The sequence below is a fragment of the Camellia sinensis genome, chromosome 4, assembly GCF_055761805.1.
Source record: "Camellia sinensis isolate YWXY chromosome 4, ASM5576180v1, whole genome shotgun sequence".
Taxonomy (NCBI): domain Eukaryota; kingdom Viridiplantae; phylum Streptophyta; class Magnoliopsida; order Ericales; family Theaceae; genus Camellia; species Camellia sinensis.
Window position 1 is genome coordinate 15,322,774 of NC_138964.1, and position 27,140 is coordinate 15,349,913.

Consider the following 27,140-nt stretch of genomic DNA (forward strand, 5'->3'; position numbering starts at 1 on the left):
TGGTATCAGAATTTTATCAAGATGAGAGAATTGAATGATGTGCGATGGGGCCCAAAGCAGTACCCAACATCATTATCCTAACCCTTTATTTGTTTTTATCTATGTTTAGAGTAGTAGTAAGTTTGTCAAAAATATGCATATATGTCACGACCCAAACCCGCCCCTATAAGTTTAGCATCATAACCGACCAGTAATCTTGAGATTACCAAAGGCCTCTAAGACATATTAACATATTTTTAGGGGCTAGCAGTAGCAAATAACAAGAATACAACATCCATTGAGCTGTGCAGACTTATATGAGACATAAAAATTTGAAACTTTTTATATACGTATTTACACATCATTCTTACGTCATCATATATATACAGATTAGACAAAAAGGGACATAGCCCTATTTACAAAATAAACAAAGACTTGTTTAACCAAACAAGAAAACAAAACTTAAACTTTAAATCACATAGCCATAGCCATTTGACATATCCGGAACCTCCACGGGAGGCACATAGGTTGGCTGACAAAAACAGATTCCAGGCAGGTGCCTCTAAGCCTGATCACGTGCCTGATCACCTACATACATAAATAATACAGTGAGCTAGAGCCCAGTGAATAATAACAGAGTAAAGGGTTTTAGTGAATGATGTCCATCACAGAGCAAGAAATCAGAGTTTATATCAGAAACATATTCTTATCGAAAACAGAGTCTGATGCATATTCAGATTTCAAATCAGAAATAGATTCAGATACATGTTCATATTCATATTCATATTCAGATTTTGCATAAGATCATACGTGGTATACCCATTAGCAATCATATCAACTTGGTCCTGAGACCTACATGTATAGTCGGTACTGACGACCATAAAAGTCCATATCTTGTGCGCAAGTAGCCATGGTATTGTTTCCCCCGGGCAAGGGCCACGTGAATATAGGCCTCGGTATTGTTACCCCTGGGCAAAGGCCACGTGAATATAAGCCACAGTATTGTTACCCCTGGGCGAGGGCCACGTGAACTAAGGATGCCACAAATGCATTTCAAAAAAATGGACATTCATTCTTAATTCATTAAATAGCATTTTAGAAAACAGATCATATCATATCAGTCAGAAAATACGTGTAATTAAACATAACTATACAGAGTTATTACTCACATTTTTCTGGTGCTTGATTCGTCCCTGCACTTGACCCTACATAATTCATAACACATTGGGTCATATTATAATTCATTCTATTCTTTAACTTGTTTAACATTCTTAGGCTCCTTTCATGTTCTTTAATTCATTTACAATGTTTAGTGCATGCCTAAGAGTGCATTGAAATGAAAGAGAACATAAAATGAAGCATAAAACATCTTTTCAAAATTTCTAAAACAGGACTCTCTGCTCGAGCGTAACTTCGGCCGCTCGAGCGGACCCCTTTGGTCTGCAAAAGTACTAATTACTTGCAAATTACACTTGAGCGAGACTTTTGATGCTCGAGCGAGGAGTCTAGTAAAATAGGGAACGCTCTAGTGGGACTCTCCATGCTCGAGTGGACATATCGAATTCTGGGTTTTCCAAATTATGTTTGAGCTTCAAAACTTGGTTCCAACCAATGTAATTAATACCATGAGACTCATATTTCTACCATATAACTTGTAACATGAATATAAGGGTCAATTTTACAAGATTTGAATATCAAATTTACATAAATCCATCTCATAAACTTGAATCATATCAAACTCACTTCATAACTTCAAAGCTTATGCAGATTAATTTCCATATCATTTTGAAATATACATGCATGTAAAATGTAGGCTTTATTTTCAATTTAAATAGTACAATTGATGATCAACTTCATGAAATTCAACATTATCATGCTTGTGTGTGCCAAATAACCTTCAATTCATCATAAAATGCATGTTTGTAATCAAATATGCAAACTCATGACAATCTTTTACATGCATGTACATACAAACTTCAAATCCATCAAATTCAACTCAATTCATGCTCTTCATATCAAGCCCAATTCCAAGCTCACAAATTCTAAAACTTGAATTGAGCTTTCAAAATAATTTCATGACTTGGGTTCATACATGACTTATCTAAAAACATACAACTCTTAAATAATCAAGAAATATGATCAATTTTAAATCATTTACATCAAAACTCCTTTAATTTAAAAATTGAACTCATTTGTTTATAAATTCATAATTTTCCAAAGCTTAGTTCTTATTTCACCAAAACATGAAATCAATTCCAAGAAATCTATGATGCATGTAAATTTACATCTCATATATATCAAGATTTCCAAACCCAAACTCAATTGAAGAACTATAATTATTTCCATATTGATTAACCTTAACCATGTTCATGAATTAATTCTTTAATTTCTCCAAATTACATGCATGTAAAAATAAGACTCAAATTCATATAAGATATGCAAAATCAAACCCAAAATAACTAATTTCTAAGTTGATTTCCATAATCATTAACTAACTCATTTGCATGGGTCAAATTTTTAATAATCCCTTGTTACATGTAATTTATAGAACTTAATTCAAGAATAATTCTCTAAATTGAACCCAAATTTAACAAATTAAAAGAATCACAACTGATGTTTTTCAACCTAACTTGATTTAACATACAAATCCAATTTCTATGAATTTATGATTAATCCCCAAATCTTTATTTTTAATCTTCTCAAAATCTACCTTGAATAAATTTTTGTCTAGATTAAGTAAACAACACTAGAAAGGGGATGAAATTTCTTACCTTAGAATGAATTTTTATAATTTTTAACTTCAATTTTAGTATCCCACAAAACCACCTTCTTCTTTGTTCTTCCTATCTTCCTTCTCTTCTTCTTGATTTCACTTCTCCAGAATCTCCTTCTTCCTCTCTCCGTACGGTTTTCTCTCTCTATAAAGTTCCAACCAACGACAAATTGAGCACTCACTCTCTCTCTCTCTCTCCTCACATATAGCCAAACGCACCCTCTAGCAAAAGAATTCTATATTCTTCTCCATTGTCCTAACACTTCTTCTTAATTATGTAATTATTTAGAATTAACTTAATTTACTAATTGTACATCAACTTAATTAATTAGGATTAGTTTGGCACACCAATTACACTTTAACTCAATTAAACCACAATTAACCATACTTAATCGTGATCGATAAATTTTCTACATAGCTTAATTAGTCTAATTGACTTCAATTAAGTTCCAATCAATCATAACTAAATTTATCAATCCGAGTTAGATTTTAATCAATATCCCAAAATGCTCCAATTATTAAATTAATTTTATTTCCATCCTAAATTTTGGTTTCTTGAATCATTAATTTTATTTCCATCCTAAATTTTGGTTTCTTGAATCATTAAGGTCTTCAATTTCAAATTAAACTTTAAAATCTTCGCCAATAAATTAGATACTCAATGAATACCTTAATTGAATGCCTCATAAAGAAATTTAATTCATAATGACCTTAATTCCCAATTTTCATAACTTAATTAATTCCAATTCGAACCCAATTAATCAAATCTCAGTTTTATAAATATGAATTGAATATTTAATAAAACTACCATACGGTCCGATACTCGAAATTAAAAATAATTCAATTCACCAATTATATTTTCTTAAGCCATGTAGGCTTTCAACTTCTAATTCCAAAATAAATCCTCAATAAAATTATATATGAACCAGTCTCCAAAGTTTTCATAAATTTCAAATTAAATTCGAATAATTGACAATTAAAATTCAAATTTCCTTAATTAATTAAGTGCTAATTACTATACATGATAGGGTCGTCACAATATAATTGTGCACAAAGTCCTTGTATTTAATATATGTCATTATATGTAGAAATTTTTGAAAAGCCTATGACTAGGCTTGACTAGGTTTTTAGACTTTTGTAAAAAGTTTAGCCATAAGTTTGAAATAGGCATTAAGTCTAGGTTTTGGGTTTTTGTTTTTATCCTTCTATTATATTGTAAAAATTGGTATTCATGCCAACGGAAAAAGCAATGAAAAATTTCCCTTCACTCTTCTTTGCAAAAATTTTCTCCAACTTCTTAGACTCTCAAAAATTCTAAGTGTTTAAGTCTTTTAGAATCTCAAAGTCTGTAACATAATCTTTGTAAGTATATTACATATTAATATGAAGTGTGAGTAGTCTCTCTTTTTCCCTAAATATTTCAAAAGAGTAACTCTTTTGTTCTAAAATTTATTTTCTTTTTGGAAAAAAACTAAGTTTATAGAATTTTGCTTGCTCATTAATATTACATGCTTTGAACCTTCATAGTACCTATTGTTTTCTATTTCATTACTGAGTGACCTTAGCTGAAGAACTCATGTGAGCCGTGGTTTGGCATTGAGAGTAAAGTGTAGGCAGAAAGGAAAAGGTAAGGAATGAAAAATAAATATATACTATATTAAACGAGGCTTAGTTTCAAGGTGGGAGTACATGTAATGAAAGCAAACATTGCCTAAAAATAGTTTTACCAAATAAGAAAAAAGAATTTTAGAATATAAGAAGAGCAACCTGAGTAGAAATATCAAGGAAATATTTTTCATATAAAAATTTTAAAATCAAAATTTTATGCTTTTAGAAGAAAAACTTAGAATTAAAATTAGATCCAGTACTGAGCTTATACAAGAATTAGAAGATCCGATATTAAGATATCAATTTCTGTTATCATTAGCCTCCGGTATATCTCTAATACATTATAGTTTGAAAACCACAAAATAAATAGACTTATAACTATAAAACAAGAAGCCTTACAACTAGCCATACAACAACTTGAGGATTTATTAGCATAACTGTAGAATTAATTAGATAATTCTCAGCCCAACTTCAAGGCTTTTGGGTGTTTGGGTTCATTCGGAAAATTTATTCAAAAGTCCCCCAAAAAAGTATATTTTGGAAAGTCATATGATTTTTTTTTTTTCTTTTAAATTATTAAGTCCTATTGAATTTGGAAAGATACACTGTGAGGTCCTTTTATTCTTTTTAAAATATGACAATGACATATTTGTGTATTATTGTCTTATTAAACTTTTGATGAATATATTATTTTTAAAATGTGATAATGTGACATCATTTTAATTTGTGCACTATTATCTTATTAATTTTTTTTGTAAAATGTGTCATTCTTAAAATGTGACAATCGGACAATGGGACATCATTATAATGTGTGCACTATTATCTTATTAGAAAATGTTTGAGATGCCTTAAAAAATTTTCACAATTCTACCCACAAGGATATGTCAGGATAGGTGTCAACTTTTGATTTATTACACATCCCATTATTGAGGGTCCAATTCCATTGTCACATCATTGTGATTGAATTTATTGGACAAATGTATGGGTTTCTAATATTACTTTATTTTATTATGTTTCCAAATGTATGTATATTTTATTTGGGAGATTTTAACGGGAGATGAGACTTAGACTGTATTTAGTTTATGGATTTAGAGGGAAATTTGGAAAAAGAATGAGAAAAAGTAAGTGAAATATAAATGAAATATAATTACATTCTACCTATGTTTTACACATCTTTTTCATTTCTATTTCTAAATCTCTCTTCAAATCCATAAACTAAACATAACCTTATAAGTTCATACCAATATGTATAGGACTAAATGATGTACAAGCCATGAATATATAATTTATTAGTAAATGCTCCTTAAATAATTTACGATTTTTTTTTTTTTGAATTGTTGTCTTTAGTAAATTGTTTTTCAATTGTATCAATTTTTTAAAAATTTTTGAATCTGTCATTTGAATTTAAAAAATAAACATAAAATTTATATTTTCAAATTTTTGAAAAAAATCTAATTTTTGAAAAAATAAAAATGAACATAAAATAATTTTTTTTAAAATAAAAATATAAACATAAAATTTATATTTTTGACTTTTTAAAAATAATTTTTTTTCTCAAAAAGATAACATAAAAATGACGAGTGCTCTTATTTTTTTAAATTTTTTTATCAAATTAATTTTTCATCTTTTAAAAGAATTCTAAAAATGAAACAAAACAGTCCTAATTGTTTTGGATTTTTTTAAAAAAATATTTTTTGAATTAAAAAAATTAAGTTTGGAGTAAATTCAAAAACCTAAAAAAAGTTTTTGAAAATTTTTATAAAAAATTCATTAAAAAATAAAATGAAAAAAAATATATATTTAAAAAAAAAAGTGCAAACCTCAAACCCTCCGACACCACCATGGCTTTCTCTACCACAAGCAAGAGCACCAACCGCCGCACCGTTGCACCCAGAATAGCTTCCTTCGACGGTGCCAGCAAGAGACACCGCCATCTCTACACCGACACTTGTCTTCCGCAATGAACAACTCAACTCTAAGCACCAAACAAGTCATCGGTGACGACGATCTCTTGAAACAAATCCTCATTCATCTACCAACAAAACCTCTCTTCCGATTCAAATCAATCTCCAAGAGAGGGTGTTCTCTCATCTCCAATCATCAATTCCATCTCTAATGGATTCCCCCAAAATCCGCTTCCTCTCTCTTCCTCCGCAGACACTCCTATTTCAAATTCAATTTCATAACCCTAATCCCCAAAAATGGCACCAAAAAGAAGAATTTGAAATCTCTGAAATCGCTCAATTTCGTCAACGACCCCTCAGGTATCAAAATCTCTCTGTCCTGTAATGGCTTGCTACTTTGTTCTTCTTCTAGTATGTTTTTCGAATATATTTTTTTCTATGTTCATAATCCAACTACAAATCAATTTTCCACCATTTCTAGACCTCAAAGTTATGCTAAACATGTTACAGTTTACATGAACTTGGCTTTTGATCCATTTGTGTCAATTCACTATCAAGTACTTGCTGTTAGTTCGATTGTCGTGGTCCTTTTTGTCGAATTGATGTCTATTCGTCGGAAACTAGGGTTTGGATGGGGTCTGGGGAACGATTTGCCGACACTCATACTATTGTCTTTGAAAATGGTGTGTTCTTGAATGGTAGGATTCATTGGCCCTCTCAAAACTCAGAAACTTCGATATACTATGATTTGAATCGAGAGAAATTGTTGTCAATGCCAATGTCTTGTCGTTTTCACATAGGCAAAATACTCTATTTTGGAGAGTTTGGAGGTCATCTACATTATATTAGGGATTATGGACAATGGTGTCCCCAATTTGGTGTGTATGAAATGGATAGTGATTATTCTAAGTGGTTTGTGAAATACATTGTCGATCTTTACTTAGGTGTGTCAGCATTTTCAGAGATGTTTTGTATGTACCCTGATAGGTTTACTCCGGATTAGGTAGTGGATGTGCTTTGCTTGGTTGGAGGAGAAGTTGAAAGGGACTCATGCTTGATCTTATACATACCCGGTAAAGTCATATCAGATAAGTTCAAGGATAGGAGTTTTAGGAAGGTTTGCAATTTGGAGTTACTCCCTTTGGATTATGACAATCGTAGAGGCTGAATAAAATCAGTTAGGAAGAGGCCAAGGCATTTGATCGACATCCGACCAAAGTAATTCAGCCTTGACCAAGGGCTGATAAAGTTGAATAAACGAATCGGCCGTATAAGGAGCTGAACAGAAGCCAACACTCAACTGGAAGGCCAACTAGGTAACTACGTGCGAGATCAAGAGTGGGCCCGACCCTCGGGCCCAGTGCTAATATAAAAAGAGGGGGATGTCAACTAAAGTAGGTATGTAAGAATAGAGGAAGTAACTTGAAATAGAAGTAAACTAGAGAGAATACTAACTTGTCCGTCGAAGTGCTAATTCCGGCAACCCCGACCGGAGTGTTCATCCTTATTTTAGCTAACAATCAGAAGATCAAAGACGTCTGACTAGATTCTAGAGTATTTCCAAACCACTTCTCCACAATTGGCGCCGTTTGTAGGAATACTCAAGTGCATCCATAGCGGGCGTAACAGATGATCCTTCGGTAGTTGCTGACGATGTTACGCCAAAAGATGACATCACTCCAAGAAACATGCTTGGACCGGAGAATATCACCGCGCGACAGGCCCTGAACTTCGACCCAGTAGCTCAGACATCACCCTCAACTTTTGTACAAGAGACTATGCAGATAATCATGGATCAAGCAAAGCGAAATGAACAGCGTCTAGAAGATATGATGGCTGAGAATGAGCACCTGCGCCAGGAATTGGCCCTGGAGCTAGCAAAATCTCAGTAGACCGCATGCCATGACCGGGGTCGATCCCCAGAAAAAAAGGATGATCGATGACGTTGACTTCAGAAACATGATAATGGCAGTGATTTTGACTCACCATCCTAGGAACCCAGAAAGAAGGGACAAGTCGATGTATCCAGCTCATCCAAAAGAAGTCCATACGTACGGCACATGTAAGGGCAAAAAAATGATGATTTGGATGAAGAAGACAGGCATGACCCTTTCGTGCGACACATCGCAAGGGCTGTGTTGCCTAAAAAGTTCAAAGCACCGACGTTCACCCTATATGACAGAAAATCATATCCCACTGACCATATTCATCATTATAAACAAGCGATGACGTTGCATGCTGATGATGAAGCCGTTATGTGTCGAATATTTCTAGGTAGCCTGGGATCGTTGGCTGTCAGATGATACTATAAACTGGAGCCGGTGTCAATAAAAAGCTTTCATCAACTCCAAAAATCCTTCAGGGTGAGATTCATCACCAACGAAGTTCAGTTAAAGCAAGTCGACTCACTCTGGGCAATGCAAATTAAACCAGAAGAGGCCCTCCATGAGTATTCGGTGCGCTATTGGAAATGTTTCAACCTGGTGGATGATACCTGCAATGATTGCATGGCCATTACCGCCTTTAAGATGGGATTACATCCTAAAAGTCCTCTTCGCAGTTCATTGGCCAGACGGCCCCCCAAAACAGTTTGGGCGTTAATGAAGAAAGTTGAAGAATATTGTAAGGTGAAAGACAATGCCCTACGGGTCAAAACCGGACAAAAAGTTGTTAAGTCGGCTCTATCTAGTCTTGTTCAGCCGATAAGCGTCGTGCCATTAAGGAGCCTCGAACCTCGGACTCAGGCTATACGAGACAAAAGGCGTGATTCGCGCCGTTCAAGCGATTAGTGTTCGCACTGATCAAACGAACAATATCAAGTGGATAGCAAGCGCACAAGATGTTCAGACAAGAAGTATACGGAATTGGCAGAGCTAATCAGCAAGATCTTATCCAAAGTCCAATGTCTCTCATTCTTTAAAAGGCCGTCCAAAATGATGGGGCCTCCTGATACAAGGAGAAGGGATAAGCGGTGCGAATATCACAAGGACTATGGCTATGATACCGACAGCTGTTAGGCACTGAAGGACCACCTAGAAGAGTTGGTACAAGACAGTCAGCTGGCGTAACACGTCCGAAGAACAATCCATCGAACACGCTAGCCCTACGGCTAGATTCACCTCCACTTGGCGTAATTCACATGATAAACAACCTACCATCGTCAGCTGAGGTACATACAGTTCAGTTGTAACATAGCCTGCCTAGGTTGATCACACCAGCCAAACGGCCCCATGAAACTGGGAGGATTAGCTTCGATGACGCTGACCAAGATGGAGTAACTCTCTTGCACGTCGATCCCCTCGCCGTCGAGCTATGCGTGAACAGATTCGCAGTTGAGCATGTTCTCATCGATCAGGGAAGCACTTCAGAAATAATGTATTACAAGAAGTTTGTTAAACTCGGCTACATTGATTCGGATTTTTTGCCGGCCGATTACCTATTGTTCGGCTTCAACGCCAAGCCTGAGTATCCCTTGGGTAAGATCACACTACCAGTACGAGCGGGTACCAGATCAATAGACGTAGAATTTCTAGTCGTCAAACTCCTATCACCATATAATCTTATCATGGGAAAGACTTGGTTGCATACCATGCAGGCTGTGCCGAGCAGCTACCATCAACTACTCCACTTTCCAACTGAGTATGGCATCGAGCAAATTCAGAGTTCTCAGAAATCGGCACAGGCAAACTATCTTATTGTTGCTACAAAGAGGCCAAAGGAACTGGAAGTAAACTTGATTGAAATACCAGATCGAGAGAGCCTCGAGGACATTGGGAAAATCCCCATCGAAAAGGCAGTCGAAGACCTCGATCGGATCAAAATCAAGGGAAGTCCTGACAAATTCTTCATGATCGACACCTATTTGAGCGAAGTTGATAGACGTGAGCTGGTATCCTTCTTACTCGGCAACCTTGACGTGTTTGCGTGGACACCGTATGAGATGCCGAGGGTGGATCCAATCGTGGCCTAGTATCGTTTAAGTGTTGACCCAAAAGTCAAACCAATCATTCAGAAAATTCGGCGGTTAGCCGCGAAGCATGCATCGGCCGTTGTTGATGAAGTTGACAGATTGCTTGATGCCGAGACAATTCGTGAAGTCACTTATCGCACATGGCTGTCCAATACCGTGGTTATAAAGAAAAAAAATGGATCTTGGCGCATTTGTATCTATTTCGCAGATTTGAATAGGGCTTGTCCAAAGGATTGTTTTCCTCTTCCAGGAATCGACCAACTTGTGGACGCAATAACACATCATCAGCACATGAGCTTCTTGGATGCCTACAGGGGTTATCACCAAATTGCCATGCATCCGAAAGATCAAGAAAAGACTGCATTCCTCACTCCAAGGGAAACCTATTGCTACAAGGTCATGTCCTTCGGACTAAAGAATGTGGGGGCAACTTACCAAAGACTGGTTACCACTATGTTCAAGGAATAACTCGGCCGTACCATGAAAGTATACATCGATGACATGGTGGTGAAATCCAAGGAAAAGAATGCCCATCTAGCTGATTTAGCAAAGACCTTCGGTATTCTCTGAAAGTACAAGATGAAACTGAACGCCTCGAAATCCGTATTCAACATCGGATCCGGCAAATTCCTTGGCTATATTGTCAACCATCGCAGAATAGAGGCCAATCCGAGGCAGATCACAGCAATTCTAGAACTCGGCTCCCCTCGGTCGGTCAAAGAAGTTTAGAAGTTAATGGGGATGGCCGCTGTCCTAAATAGGTTTATCAGCCGTTCCTCAGATCACTACCGACAATTTTTTCATACACTTTGGCAGGGCAAAGCATTTGAATGGACTCCCAAGTACCAAGTCATGCTGGACGGCTTGAAAACTTATCTCTAATCAGTACCACTCTTGGTAACTCTATCGGCAAGCGATCCGCTTATCTTGTATTTGGCGGTATCTGACCCGACAGTCAGCGTCGTGCTACTAAAAGAAAAACTCAGAGAATAGCGACCAATTTACTATGTAAGCAAGGCCATGGTCGACGTCGAAACGCGATATCTACTAATGGAAAAGGTCATTCTTGTTTTCGTGGTGGCTGTAAAAAAATTGATACACTATTTTCAGGCTCACACCATAAGGGTATTAACTGACTATCCCTTCCGGTCAGCACTCCGTAGCACAGAAGCATCGAGGCGAGTCTCGAAATGGGCTCTGAAACTCGGCCAATATGATATCCAATTTTTCCTAAGACTGCCATCAAGGGGCAAGTACTCGCCGACTTTGTAGCCAAGTTCACGGGATGCCATACCGACCTCAAGCCCGATCAAGTGCAACCAAAACCCAACTGGCGAATATATATTGTAGACATTTGGTAGATATACTGTGACGGATCATCCAACCAATGTGGCAGTGGGGCAGGCGTAGTAATCATGACTCCTTAAAGGGCAATAATCGAGCAGGCGATCAAACAGGGCTTTAATGCATCAAATAATGAGGCCGAATACAAAGCATTGCTAACCGGCCTTCGTAACACACTTCACCTTGGTGCACAGCGGTTGCTTGTTTTCTGTGACTCAAAATTAGTCATCAACCAATTGAAAGGGGAGTATGCAGCTAAAAATGACCGCATGGCTGTCTATGTAAAAACAGAAAATTCCTTGCTCACAAGATTCGACCACCACGAGTTAAATCAAATAACCCGGGATCAAAATACGCATGTAGATGCCCTTATTTGCCTAGCCTCCGCTATTAACTTAGAAATTAAACAAACAATCGAGATAGGATTCATCCCAGAGCCGAGCATCATCTCTTCGGAACCAGCTCAGATTAACATCATTGAACCAGGACCAAGTTGAATGGACCTTATCATTGTATTTCTTTCCTCAGAACAGCTCTCAATGGACAAGAAGAAAGCCCACAAGCTGCGAAACAAAGCCTTGCGATACTATCTGGACCTGCAGGGAAAGCTTCACAAAAAATCTCTCTCTGGGCCGTACCTGGAATGTGTCCACCCAGATAAGTTGAGGAACTTTTAGTCAAAATACATGAAGGTAGCTGCGGTGCCTATTCTGGAGGGTGCTCATTGGCCCACCGAACCGTAACGCATGGGTATTATTGGCTGACCATGCGATCAGATGCTGAAAACTATGTAAAGAAGTGCGAACAATGCCAAAAGTTTTCCTCTTTAACTCATTTACCAGCCGAAGAATTAAACTCCATTACTAGTCCTTGGCCGTTCGCTCAATACGGACTCGATATCGTCAGACCATTGCCGCAGGCTCTAGGGAACAAGCAATTCCTGATCATCGTAACAGATTATTTTACAAAGTGGGTTGAAGCAAAGGCATTAACACATATTCGAGATGTCGATGTTAAATGTTTTGTATGGAAAAACATCATAACACAATTCGGCATACCGAGAGCTCTTGTCTCCGATAACGGCACCCAATTCGATTACGGCGTCTATCGGGAATTATGCAACACGTATGGTATCCGGCCTTACTTTTCCTCATCGGCATACCCACAAAGCAACGGTCAGGCTGAGGCCTCCAATAAAGTGATCCTGGACAACATCAAGAAACGATTGGAAAAAGCTAAAGGCAGGTGGGTTGAAGAATTGCTGAGTGTATTGTGGGCTCATCACACTACTCCGAGGCGATCTACTGGGGAAACGCCGTTTGCTCTGTGTTTTGAGACACAGGCAATTATCCCTCTTGAAATCGGCCTGCCCACACTGAAATCCAAGGTTTTTGACACAGGCCGTAATGACATGATGTTGGCCCTAGATCTGAATTTGATTGAAGAACACCGAGATCGTGCTCTTGCGTGCATGGCGTGGTATCAGCAGCAGCTTGCCAAGTCATATAACCAGCGCATACAATTGTGTCGTTATACACCTGGAGGATTGGTCCTCAAAAAGTGCTTCATTTTACTAAAAATTTGGCAGACGGTAAATTAGGCCCCAATTGGGATGACCCTTATCAGATTGATTCAATTGTCGGAATAGGAGCGTATCAGCTTTCAGACATGGTTGGCAAAAGTTTACTACGACCCTGAGATTTCACACATTTGCGTAAATTTTATCATTAAGCCAACCTGTACGACGTGCTAGTTGTTTCTAGTTTTTGTTGTTATGCTAACATGTACCCATCTACAAATTTCATAATGCATTCTTCTTTTTATTGTCGTCTTGTTAATAATGGTTGAATAATGAAAAAACTTCCGAATTTGGAGCGCCCTTCGTGGATATCACGGTTGGCCAACACAAAGACTCCAAATTCGGAGCACCCTCCGTGGATATCACGTTTGGGCCGAATAAGCCTCCGAATTCGGAGCACCCTTCGTGGATATCACAATTGGCCAACTCAAAGACTCCGAATTTGGAGCGCCCTTTGTGGATATCACGTTTGGGCCGAAAAAGCCTTCAAATTCGGAGTGCCCTTCGTGAATATCACGATTGGCCAACACAGACTCCAAATTTGGAGTGCCCTTCATGGATATCACGTTTGGGCTGAAAAAGCCTTCAAATTCGGAGCACCCTTTGTGGATATCACGATTGGCTAACACAGACTCCGAATTCAAATCGCCCTTTGTAGATATCATGTTTGGGTCGAATAAGCCTACGAATTCGAAGTGCCCTTCGTAAATATCACGATTAGCCAACTCAAAGACTCTGAATTCGGAGCGCCCTTCGTGGATATCATGTTTAGGCCGAATAAGCCTCCGAACTCGGAGTGCCCTTTGTGGATATCACGATTGGCCAACTTGAAGACTCTAAATTTAGAGCGCCCTTCGTGGATACTATGTTTGGGCCGAATAAACCTCCGAATTCAGAGCGCCCTTCGTTGATATCACGATTGGCCAACTCAAAGACTCCGAATTCGAAGCACTAGCTTTGGACAAATTCAAAAGTATAATAATATGATTTTTAATATCTAAGTCTTTTTTGGCTCAGCATTCTCTTCGTCGTCGATTTTTTTGGCGTCGTAAGCTTTGAAGGGAAACTTGTAATTCTGAAATAGTGGTGACGCCGAATTGATGCCCATGGCTCGTAAGGCCCCAACCCAACCGTGCTTGATGTCGCGGTTCTCGCATCGACAGACGTCTTCTACCAATTTTTCCTTAGTCTTTTCAATATCGATTTTTCAGCCATCAAAAAAGCCTTCTTCATAGGCTTGAGTCCTTATAGCCTCTTTGGAAAACATATTTTCCATCTCTTTATCGGCCATAGCGTGATCTAGCAGTCGTTGGTTGATTCTGTCCGTGATTACTAGGTTTACGACACACGCCGATTGCATTTCAGCCACCTTAGCCTTTTTTAGCTCATTCTCGTCTTTTTTTGCACAACACTCCAAATCTCGAATGCGCCCCTCCTTTTGCTCAAGTTCTCTTTTCGTTGCGCGTAGGCGTATGCCAATTTCATAAGCGTTGTAAAGTCCTTGGATCGACCCATGTATACATTCCCTAAAAATTTCGTAATCACCCCAGCCGACGAGCGTCTGCTACACCTCTGGTGGAAATATTTGCCGCGTGAATTCCACCGCCACATTGGGGTCACGGACTATTGAGTTCGCTTCGGTCATTAGTTTGTTCCCAATAAAGACCGAAAAGCATAGCGGACGCGGTGGTCTGCTCGGTTCACCTCGCAGAACGGCATGCCCACTCGTGGTCTTTGAGCTCCCTCGTTGCTGAACCCCCTCTCTGGAGGACCGCACTACATCACCTCTCCTGGGGGACCTACTCCGACGTCTGGGTGATCGACGTCTCTCTCTCCCCTCCGCTGTCACATTTCCTGTTCTCTAAGCTTTGCCCTCAGCAGCACAATACATCTTAACGTCCAACTCCGCCAAGCTCCTTCATTCTCCTTTACTATTGAAGAATAACCTCTGAGACTTTTATGACCCCGCTCATGACCATAGTCGACACTCGAGTGTCTGCTCACTCTCCAATTATCGAGTACCTCTTTCATCATTTGTGCTAGATCAGCTCCACGACACATAAGACCTTTTAAATAATAGATACCTCGTTCATTAATTGCAGATGCAGCATTTTCGATGTGCCCTGCAGCTAACCATGCGTCTGTAGTCGGGTTTACAATGACATCCAAATAGGACAAGGGCAAATATATGATTATTCGGCATATTATGTCATAGCCAAATCACGTCACACTACCCCACTTGGCCAGACAAACTTAACAGCAAGCCGTATATTTTATTCAGCAGATCATGTTAACGTTGTAAACCGTATGTGTTATTTGACTCTAAAAGGACATCCAAATGGAGCAAGGGCAAATATGTGAATATTCGGCAGATCATGTTAACGTTGCAAACCTATGTGTTATTCGGCTCTAAAAGGACATCCAAATGGAGCAAGGGCAAATATTTGAATATTCGGTAGATTATGTTAACTTTGCAAGCCATATGTTTTATTCGGCTCTAGAACGACATCCAGATTAGCACAAGCCATATGTTTTATTTGGCATTGGAACGACGTTCAAATGGGGCAAGGGCAAATATATGATTACACTTGGCATTTGATGTTATAGTCGAATTATAGTACATTGCCCTATTTGGCCAGAAGAGCTTAGCATTAAGCCGTATATTTTATTCAACAGATTATGTTACGCATTGCAAGCCGTCTGATTTATTCGGCTCTAGAATGACTTGTCCAACTAGGGCAAGGGCAAATGGACGATTGTGCTCAGCATCTATATATTATAGCCGAATCACAATACACTGCCCCACTTTGCCAGACGAGCTTAGCACTGAGCCGTATATTTAATTCGGCAAATTATGTTATAGCCAAATGTTGCATTAGCCATTAATCTAATGCCAAATTATGGTATGTTGTCTTGGCCATTAATTTAAATTATTTATCGCCGAATTATGCTACATTATCCTACTTAGCCATCAATTGAAATTAACAATTCAGAATAGAGACAAAAAGGGCGATTTTCATTAATAAACTGAATACAGAAGACAAGCAGTCACTTTACACATGAAAACTGCCCTACAAAAAACTTACAAACTAAATAAACAAAAACCTACAAAAACTACATACAAAAGATGATTAACACAGAGCAAAATTACACTAGCACTATTTATTCTTCGGGGTTAGACTCAAACGGCTCCACATCTAGCTGCTCGAATGGAATCGGCTGCTCTAATGTCACGTTAGCGGCCGCCAGGGCTTTAAGCTAGCCGTGTTTCAAGCCCCGATTTTCAAACTTGGGTACCTCCTCTACATACTTTTCCATGGTCGCGTTCTATCTGGCATCGAATGCCTTGGAAATCTCGGAGTCGGCAATTTCTTTTGCCTTCTTCGATTCTTCCAAGTCGGCCTCTAGCTTCAAGATCGCCTCCTTGGCCAACTTGAGTGCGTCGTCACTTGCGTTCGCTTTTTCCTTAGCAGCCACCCTAAGTAGATCGGCGTGTTTAGCCTTCTCTTCATCAGCATTGGCCCTTGCGCGCTCCTCCTCCGCTTTCCTCGCCTCGGAGTCGACTTTAAGAGACGCCACCGCCAATTCAGCCAACGCCTCTCTAGCCTTCCCCTTTTACTTGACGGCGTCATAATGACAGCGGCCAATTTTTGCGATTCTGCCCGTCGCCTAAAACAAAACATGGGTAAGCTAGTTAGCATACAAAGAAATGAAGCATTGTAAGTTTGCCAACTACGTACCAATATCGCCGACTGAGAAGCTAGTGCTATCAAAACCACGTTCGATTTTGCACGAAACGCAGCCCTGTCCATCGACAAAGAAATCGACAAGGCCATGCTTAGGGCCATGGCGGGGTCCTTCAGAGTCGACGCATCGGCAGAAACTGGCGCGTTCTTGATTCTGGGGTGGATAACAAACGACGCCGCCAAGTCTTGGGACTCTTCTATGAGAGGCCATCTATCGGTCAAGTCTTCAGAAGAGTCTGCCTCAATCTCGGCGAGACGTTTCTCCCCCTTTTGTTTGGCAACTGGGTCGTCTGGTTGTTCAATGACCGATTCGGCCACAACAATTTGTTCCATTTCCTCAACAACAGCAGGTGGTGAAGGTTTAGCCTCAATAAGAGAGGATGGTGGAGGTTCAAATCTAGCAGCTTTGACCCTCCTTCTGGCTGCCATTTTTTCAGCATTCTTCATTCTCGCCATCTAAGCGAGCGATTCCCCAGCCATGTTTTCAGGATCTATGCTGGGTAGGTCTCCTAGATCGATGAAAATATCCTCTTCTAAGGATATGTCAACTCGGCCTGAAGTGCATGGGAGGTCAAAGCGGACTTTTTCAAAAGCAAAGTTAAGAGTCGCGTCAACTTCCTCTCCCAAATGACCCTCAGACCCATCTAAGCTGGATTGACCTGACTGCTCAGCGGCCTGATCGCCGACTTCACTACCTGTGTCTGAATCCGAACCTTCAAGGCCGATGTCCCTAAGGCTCTTGAAGTTTGGGAAGATGAGTACCGTAAGATGCTGCTTACCCCTTGGAATTGGGATGTGATCTGCAGCTGAAAAGGTCGAATACGTTAGATCGTATCGAAGTAGCATGTGGGCGGCTTGCCCTTACTTTTGAAGGTTTGGACAACCAAAGAATTTGAGCGCGGTTTTGACTTGCTCAAGTACAGCGTCGTCGGCCGAAGTGAGTGCTTTCTTCAGATCGTTGCCTACACAAGTGAAACAGTTAAGTTCATGGAATCAAAGCCGAGTAAACGTATAAGAAATGCACCGAAAAATTAAAAAAAAAAACTGGTTTGTGTAGCCACCTAGTTCGCCTTTTTGCCTAGGCACAGGATCCAGGCAATCTTCACCTTTGTCGAATTCCCAGTTACCTTGGACATCAATAGGCATACAACTTATTGTGTTTTGTTTTATAAAATTGGCATTTTAATTTAAAATCATATTTACCATTCATTCCATAAAACAAAGCATGATTAGTTAGTGCGTTGATCAATATCTAATCAAACTAATTTTTTGCATATATATATATATTTTTCTCTTCAAGACTTACGAGATGAACGGTTTAGATCATCATATGTTCTGTGGGACTCACAAAGTAGAGTCTTGAGGGGTATGGAAAGGATAAAATCTTGAGAGAAGCTGCTCCCAGAAGGGTCCTTTTTTTTTTCTCAGAAGTTATTTTTGTAAGTTAGGATTTTTTTTTTCTTGGGCTGAATTCCAGCTTCTAATAAGTTTAAAAATACCTATTTTGGTGGATTTGAAGTCATGTTATGATATCTATATTGGGGCAATTGTTAGGAAGTTTTTAATTATGTACAGATCATCACGTGACTTCTACCACTTAGTTTGGCATCCAAATGGAATCATGCATAAAACCTAGAAACCTTAATATGGATGAGATGAGTACACTGTACACCTTAGATTAATTGCAAAGAAATTAATTGAGCCACAATGAGACATAGATTCCTTGTAATTGAATGTGTATTTCAACATGTTTATGCGTTGCTTTTTGTAGGATTACTTGATTAAGGTGTCCAAAGTGTAATCCTCACTCCTTCGCACACATTAATTTTTTTTTCACTAATTCGTGATCTTTCTACCATCAGTTTGCAGGCTTTAAAGATCTTCAGGCAGCACCAGCTCCGGCAATTTTTGACTCTCGTTCTCTCCCAAAGCTTGAACTGCTCTAACATATATCCTTGGTGCATAAAGGGGAGCTACACAGTGCGTTGGAAGTTGGAACTTGCTTGTTTTGCTGCGCAGTCCACGCGATTTCTTCTTCTACTGACATGTTTTGCCCCTTGTTTTTGTTTTTGTTTTTGTTTTTGTTTTTTTCCCCTTTTTGATCCTGGATAGGTTGCTGGAGCTGTGTATAGATATGTCACTGATAGATAGAGTTAGTTTTTGTCTATCTTGTTTGAAGTTGTAGTGCTCTATGATTTTTGCTGTTTTACGATGTAAGTACTAAACAAAATATGACACTATTCCAGTTTTAATGTTGTGATTTGTGGTTAGTGAGAGAGACTATAATACCACTTTCAAAAGCATAAACATTAAGTCAATTTGCATTGGTTATTTTCATTCAGTATGCAGAATTCATAAACGACTACTGAATTAGAAATTGATTTTTAGCACAAACCATAATCACGATAAAATTGTATTTATTTAACAATAATAATAAGTAACCAAAGCCAACCAATTTGGTTAGTTCAATCGGTTTATTTGATTTTTAAAACATTAATGTTAATTGAATGCATGCATAGGACTAAAATAAGACATTTTCAAATGCCAACGAGCTATATGAAAAATACTTGGATATATGAGTGAAATTCATTCACTGATACATCCCTCTGCGGAATCTGAAAGACCTAATGCCCTTGAACAACTTGCTTCCATATGAGATTGGCATATTCTGGATGATCAACAAAAGGGTTTCGGTTATGCTGGTACTATACGCATATCCTTTCATTTCTCAACTTCTCTTCTTTTGATGGTGGATCAATTTCATTCCATTTCAGCAATGTAGAAAGCATCCCCATCTCCCTGTTTGCTACAGAAAATAAGGCACAACCGATATGCAATTATGTTTGAGACAATGCATTATATATTTATAAAAATAAAAATAAAGAAGTAGATTAACTGGAGAAAAGAAAATTCATGGATGAATCTCAGACAACAATGTAGAAAAGTTGAGCTTGTAACAGAGGTCAGTAATCATTTACAATATGCAAGGTCTTTCATTTCTTGATTATTTCTACATTGCAACAAGGCCACAAAATATCATCGGAACATTCATAATGACCATTAATTCTCATCCACATTTACTAGAAGGATGGAAAATCTCTCTAATGTCAAGTACTTCTCATCAACACCATATGCCATATAAGCAGGATCCCCATTCGTTCAAATCTTAGGCCATAAGAGGGAGCCCATGGCTTTACAATTAAACACATAAGACTTTTTCTTTCGTCCGACTAAAAGCGAAATATGAGTTAGAAGTTACAAGTTCCTTACAAAATATGCATTAAATTTTCTTACTTCTTCTGAACATTTTAGGTTAAAAAAAGAAGGTAGAATCTTTTTTAAAGTGTGAATGAATGTCCGATTTTGATGCCATATCCACAAATGTCAGACAAGCCAAATTTTCTGGTAAAATGAATTGTCCCACATATAAATTAGCTCCAAAGAAATGGTATGAAACACAAAGAATCCTTCATTTCATGGTTTCTCTCACGAAGTTTGGTATACTGAGATGCACAGGAACTCACACATACACAGAGAACTTATTCTACCAAATTTTCTTTGACATACCAATGCTTGGAGAATCAGAGAGGTGAAGCTTAAGGCCTCCGCCTGATTGATCAAACCCATAACAGACCGCCATGTACATTATTGCCCTTGCAATATCCCCTCTAACCTGAATTACAATGTATAGAAAATAACTTTGTTACTTAGCATTAGAGCCAAAAACAACGCAAGCAAAGAGGAAAAGCAAAACGTCGTTACTTTATCAAAGAACTCCATAAACCCCTTCTTTTTAATCATTTTGAAATTACTCAAGCCAGATTACTAATTTCATTTTAACAGGCACACAAGGATTAAAATTTTGTTTCGGTGCATTGTTACGGGTAGCATAGAAATAGTAGCTATAAAATAAGTAAAATGTCTTTTCACACTGTAGGTTACATATAATACCATTTTATACCAATTTATCTCGTATAATAGATTAAAAATATAATTTTTTTTGTCGAGTCCTTAAATTTGAGATTTGATGGGTCCAATCTCTAGATATGCACCCACACCCGATACCCCGTACTGAGTCCATGCAGCATAGGATGCAAGTCTAATCCTTGGTTTTTCTTTCTCTAAGGATTCTAATCTAACTTTCTTCCACTAGTTAGCTAATTTCTCCTGTGATCATGTAAGCTCATTTAGATAAATAAGTTCTGGTTTTAGGTTCCACTTCAATGTCACTATTACCAAATGGCCACAACAATGATAAACCCAGCTCTCTAGAAACTGACACCAGCCAACCAAAATTTGTTGACATCCTTCATTATCTCAAAATTATCAATAGGTGATAAATAAATAAACTTTTACAGCAGTGTAATAATCAAACCAGCCTAAGAGAATTTAAAATCTATACATCATATTATGGTAAAGACTAAACCTGCACCGGTGGTGTCCATCTCTTCTTATCTGTTTCAGTGTCAGATGCGGATTCTCTGGTTGCTGGCTTCAAACAATCAGAATTAACAAGGCATTCTCCATAGAACTTGTTTCCCCTTGATGAATTCACTACGACAATGTTTGATTACGTTGTCATGTTGATGTCAATAATAGTGTCAATAAATGAGACTAACTTCATAGTCATACCCAGAAGGGAACCCATCTTACCATTCACATCTGATGGGCGAATATTGTGTAAATCAGTTAAGGATGGACCATTGATTAGCCCGTAAGACCGAGGCCACAAATGTTCCCCTGGAAAAGAAAAAGAAAACATCAATACTTCTAGAGCTGTAGCAGCTATATGTAGGCCACAAGCTTATCAATAATTTCAATTTTGCTGCATTGCCTCATAAAAATACAATGGGCTTTGGTGAGCTAGAGAGTTATAATTGAACTTGCCGTAAGAATCACAGAAATCAGGCAACCGGAAAGAAAAGACCACAACAAATTCAACTCACCTTATTGGGAAAATATTCATAAACACGTCCAGCTTATCATAGTGATTTGCATATGGCAATACAAACGCATGGTCAGTAAATACATTGATAGAGTGCAAGCATAAAAACAAGAAAACTATACAGGAATCTTCTATTCTATTTGATAGTTACAAACTCACAAAAGCATCATTGAGAAAAAAGTATGCACATTGCCGGAAGACAAAGACATGAATATATGCCCCAACTACCATAAACTTGAGAAACATAGCAGCTCCATTACACCACAGCTAAGAGAGCAAGTCAAAACAGGATACTTAATCATTGATCATATATTTAAGCAGAACACAAGCCCGAGATACATGGCAACTGCAGTTTATCTGGTTAAATGACTCACGATTCCATCCTTCTGGTTTCCCCGCTAAGAGCTTGGAGACAACTCTCAAGGAGTAAATTTCAACTCTGTACACAAGAAATTTGCAAGTGATAGCCGTGCAACTCTTATTTCTAAGCTTTATAATCACAAATTGAAATCGGCAGCAGACAAGATAATCATTTACACTTCTGATGAAGCTTCTGGTTTGTCAACATCAGCAGCATCAAGAATCTTAAGGGCATCCCAAACCTACTTTGCAAAACCAATCTTCAGTTTTCAAGATATAGAATACAAAATTAAAATTTAGTATCCATCTACATGACGTAGCAGCAGTGGAGTAAAACTTGAGTATAATGGTAATACCACGTCATCACTGACACGTGGTAGCACCATCCAATAATAAAACACCACATAGATACTAAACACCGCTATTGAATATAACTACCTTATCCAACTCAACCCGCAACGCTCTGTTTGGGATGTGGGTTATTAGCTAAATAGCCAATAAGACAAAATGTCATATCTAAATAATAATAATTTCATTTTTTCTCTCACAACCATCAATTCAATTACAAAAATAAAATAAAAAATCATGCCAAACACAACTTTTTTAACTAGGCTAAAATAGTCAAATAGCCAAAAAGCCAGGCTAAAAAAGCCCATCCCAAAGGAGCACACTCACATATTTGTGTGGTGTTTTTAGCCCATCCCAAAGGAGCACACTCACATATTTGTGTGGTGGGGTGCATTACAATTACATGCCAATTCATGATTGGATGGTGATATCAAGTGTCAATGCATTACGTGGTCTCACCATTGTAATGAATTCTCTCTCATTGCAGTGGTAGGGACAAAATTTTACAAACAGAATTACCTTCTTGTAGGGCAACGATTGATGTTTCACAATGATAGAATTCAATTTTTGCTTTAGTGCTTCACCTCTCAAATGCTTCATGCCAGCATAATAGTTTTGAACATTTTCACAAGCATAATCAAATGAATGATATAGAGGATCATGAGCCTCTGCAACAAAATTGAGACACAGCAAATAAATGGAGATCATCCGAGAAGTCCAACTCCATGGGATGACAAAGCATCTAAACCCCCACTTGAGGTTCCACATGAACCTGGAGAACAATTATCAGTTAGTTAGACAATCTGAGATTGGATTTGAATTTAAAACCATAAAAATGGGAAGATAATTATGGGTAATTTAAAAGTCTCACGCAATAATGTTTTTGGTTAGATGGAAATTGGAACCAATCAAACAGTTCATTGCCTTACTTTTTCAGTAGTGCAGGTCAGAGTTGTTATGGTTTCCTATTGAATTATGTTTTGGGACTCACAACAAAAGAAAGGAGTACTCACTACTTACTACTCGCTAGTACTCTCTTTTGGACTATTCATGTCACACTTTGGTGGAGCTTATTATAAGTTAAAAATTGATAGTAAATGAACAAAAATGTAAAACACTTTCCCACAACTTTCAGATAATCAATTTATTTAAGCTATTCAATCAGTTTATTTAAGTTATTCTTGTCTAATAAGTCGTACACAGAAATGAAGGGAATTACTTGCCAGTGAATTTTTCAAAACTTAATTATAAAATGATGAAAAAGTTTATAATATCACATATTAATGTTTACAAAGAATGTCATTAATTTGAAAATATTTTTACTGGGTACACTGATAAATAATTTTCCAAAAAAAAAAGAAAAAGCAATTCAGATAAATTGCACCAATCAGTATGTACCATCGAGTGATTTAATAAGAAATGAAAAGAAAGAAAACTCTTCTCATGTTTGGATTAGGTGAAAAATATATTTTTTTAAATGTTATTTTGTATGTTCATTTCTCAATAAAATGGTGAGATTTGGTCATAATAAAACTGATTAGCTATTATACATATTTTTCATATATATATAATATGAAAAATGAATTCTACCCATATATCCCCCATACACATACTTTGGCCTTCTTTGTTTGTCTCTTCGAGAGACAATTTTTGAGAAAAAATTTAAAAAATTTGTTTGGTTAAATTTTTTTTAGAAAATCAAAATCAAAATCAAAGTCACTTTCCCCTTTACGCTCTCATTCTCTCATAACCCGCATATCAATCAATCATTTTTTCTTACACACTCATCTATACAATTATAAAAAAATTAAAACATCCCAAATTTCACGAATCCAAAACTATTTTCAAAACATACAACCAAATAAATTTTCAAATTTTATAAACTATTTTCAAAAAATTATTTTTTAAAATTATTTCACAAAAACAAACCAGGCTTTCATTTCTACCAAATTTAAAAATGATAATAAGAAAAGCAAAAACATTGCTTTCTTTTCTCACCAATGACAGAGACCCCAAATATATCTATTTCATTTCTCAACCCACAATCCAAACGGGATGTAAGTTTGGTTTGGAAGCATTTCATCAAATAGGTCAGTTACAATGCACAAAACTAATTGAAAACTCACCAATTGATGATAATATTGCCACTGCTTCTTGTTCCATTCGAAATCCAATCTCTGTTGGATGAATTACTCTTCAATTTCAATTTCAATTTCAATTTCGATTTCGATTTCGATTTCGATTTCGACTTCGAAACGATGGTGGTGATAATGCCGGAGCCGGAGGCGGTGGAAGGGTTTCTGAAAGGGAATCGGCAATCAATCAATGGGGCAGGGGCGCACACCATCTTTGAGTACATGAAAACACGAGTCAAGTTCCTAGTTTGGATTTATGGAGTACTAGCATATTACGCACTCGTTTGCCATATTGGTTGGGTTTATTATTATTATTATTTTTTGGCTAAAGTAGTTAGACTATCTCTAACGTCAAACCTGGTATCAAATTTAAAATTTGATAAAAACGTCATTTTTTTTAACTTCAACGGTTTCACCAAATTGATATCAAATCCAGAATTCAGCAAATCTTTTACCAAAATGAGAACAGGCGAAGCATTTTATCAAATCACTGTTCCTAACCATTGGGAGAGACCAACCGGTCAACCAGCCGGTTGACCAACCAGTCGACCGCCTAAAGGTTCAAACAGTAAAAAAAAAAAAAAAAATTTTTTGCCTAACCGGTTGACCAGCCGGTCGACCACTAAAAGGTTCAAAAAGTTAAAAAAAAAAAAAAAAAAATTCGCTTAACCGGTCGACCAACCAGTTGTCCCCGGCACAAATTTGATGAAAGTGCACCGTTGGAGCGAGTGGTATCAAATTTGGTAAAATGGGTCATTTTTTACTCAATTTGGTAAAAAATCTGATTCACTGTTAAAGATGCTCTTAGAAGATAAAAATAAGTTAAAAGTTAACAAAATAAAATAAAATATTTTATTTAAATTATAATTATTTTATTTTTTTTATAAAAGTTTAAAAAATTAAAAAAATTCATTTCAAATGAGATTTTTCTGTCTCAGATTAAAATAGTTAAAAAAATTAAAAAGTTAATTCATACCCCAAATTAACCCATCATGTTATGTATGAGTATAAATAAATAATTAAAAATTAGTTTTTAAATTTAAATAATAATATAAAATTTATTTAAAATACATATTAAAAATAATTTATAATTAAATAAATTTTATTTATTTTTATCAAAGTTACATATAAGAAAAAAAAAATTATTTTGATATCAATAATTGGGTGTTCTACGTTCTTAATAAAATTATATGTCATAATTTAATTAGTAAAAATTAAAAAAAAATTATATTTATGATAAAATATAAATTACTTTTGTTAATATATTAATTTTTTCTTATTTTGTAAAGCATTAAAATTTGTCTGCTAAACATTATAAATTATCTTATATCATAACTCTTACGTAATTGTAGATTAGTATTAACTTGTGGTGTTAAAGTTGATTAAACATTAGAAGTGGCTTAAAAGTTAGTGGACTCAATATTTATATCAATATGATCTAATCATTAAAAATTGTCTTGATCTATATCCAACTTATAAATTATTTGACCTATTTATTAAATTGGTAAATAAATATTTTTATTTATTTTTTTTATATATTTATGTTAACGCTATTAATGAATAGTTATGTATATTTTTGTATAAAAAAAAAGAGGGCAAATTACACAAAAGGTTCCTATAGTTTGGGGTTGTGTCACTTTGATCCCTGACCTTTTAATTGTGATACATTTGATTCTAAATTTTGAATCTTATTTTAAATAAGAACAATTGAATATTCTATAGCTCAATCTCAAGGGTAAAATTATCAATTTGATAAAATATAAACTAATTTGATAAAAATAAATGTGAAAAAAATATTTTTAAATTTTTAAAAATTATTTTTACCCACCAAAGATAAAATTAAAACTGATAAATCTTTTACACATTTTTTTTACCAAATTAATTTTTATTATGTGTTTGGATGATGATCATCTAATAGATGGTTATTTTTATTTTCATTAAATTAGTTTTTATTTTTTCAAAAGTCAAATATAGCGACAACTTTGATATCATTATTAAATCAATCCATTAAATCAAAAAATCAAAAAGTAAAAACATTTCATATATTAAGGCCTCGTTTGGGAACATGCTAATTTAGTAACTTTTTGGCTATTTGGCTAAAATATGAGCTAAAAAAAACTAGTATGTTTGGGATGACTTTTTGACTTTTTACGAAAAGATGTGCAAAGAGTAGAGAGAAAAGATAATCTTTGACTTTTTTGTATGAGTTGTTGGCTTTTTGACTTTTTGGCTAAATCAGTCTGTTGCCAAACAAGGCCTAAATATATCGATTACACATTAAAAGCCTAATAACTACTCATTACATGATCATCATTCAAATACATAACAAAAATTAATTTGGTAAAAAAATAAATAAATGTATAAAAGATTTATCAATTTTATATTATTTTATCTTTGATGGGTAGAAATAATTTTTAAAAATTCAAAAATATTTTCATGACATTTATTT

At 36.5% G+C, this 27,140-nt stretch overlaps 1 protein-coding gene and 2 long non-coding RNA genes across 5 annotated transcripts; 1 reads left to right on the forward strand and 2 right to left on the reverse strand.

Moving 5' to 3' along the window:
* Positions 1-297: 297 nt before the first annotated feature.
* LOC114315201 (uncharacterized) lies at positions 298-3,078 on the reverse strand. The gene is made up of 3 exons (XR_003647694.2): positions 2,751-3,078; positions 1,149-1,184; positions 298-567 (listed from the first exon to the last, which is right to left on the reverse strand). It is a non-coding gene; the product is annotated as an uncharacterized LOC114315201 (long non-coding RNA).
* A 3,074-nt stretch (positions 3,079-6,152) lies between these two features.
* Positions 6,153-19,221, forward strand: LOC145824499 (uncharacterized). The gene is made up of 2 exons (XR_014366063.1): positions 6,153-6,624; positions 18,766-19,221. It is a non-coding gene; the product is annotated as an uncharacterized LOC145824499 (long non-coding RNA).
* Positions 19,222-19,303: 82 nt separating this feature from the next.
* On the reverse strand, positions 19,304-24,977 carry LOC114315239 (uncharacterized). Of its 3 annotated transcripts, none has more exons than XM_028261826.2 (8): positions 24,683-24,977; positions 23,076-23,328; positions 22,386-22,450; positions 22,223-22,287; positions 21,557-21,643; positions 21,330-21,457; positions 20,471-20,576; positions 19,304-19,702 (listed from the first exon to the last, which is right to left on the reverse strand). In XM_028261826.2, exons 1-8 carry the CDS (start codon positions 24,913-24,915, stop codon positions 19,674-19,676), a joined length of 966 nt encoding a protein of 321 aa, XP_028117627.2. In that variant the 5' UTR covers positions 24,916-24,977; the 3' UTR covers positions 19,304-19,673. The 3 variants fall into 3 exon arrangements, with proteins under 3 accessions (XP_028117627.2, XP_028117625.2, XP_028117626.2); XM_028261824.2 differs by having other exon boundaries at positions 19,304-19,709; XM_028261825.2 differs by having other exon boundaries at positions 19,304-19,709; positions 20,452-20,576.
* Between the last annotated feature and the right edge of the window lie 2,163 nt (positions 24,978-27,140).

Bases quoted from the DNA above. Each gene is read 5' to 3' on its own strand.
- LOC114315239 (XM_028261824.2), bottom strand. From the start codon at position 24,915: ATGTACTCAAAGATGGTGTGCGCCCCTGCCCCATTGATTGATTGCCGA. The intron at 22,451-23,075 runs GTAATTCTGTTT...TTTGCAAAGTAG, and splicing joins AATCGTTGCCCTACAAGAAG to GTTTGGGATGCCCTTAAGAT. The intron at 19,710-20,470 runs GTATGTCAAAGA...TATTTTCTGTAG, and splicing joins CTCTGATTCTCCAAGCATTG to CAAACAGGGAGATGGGGATG.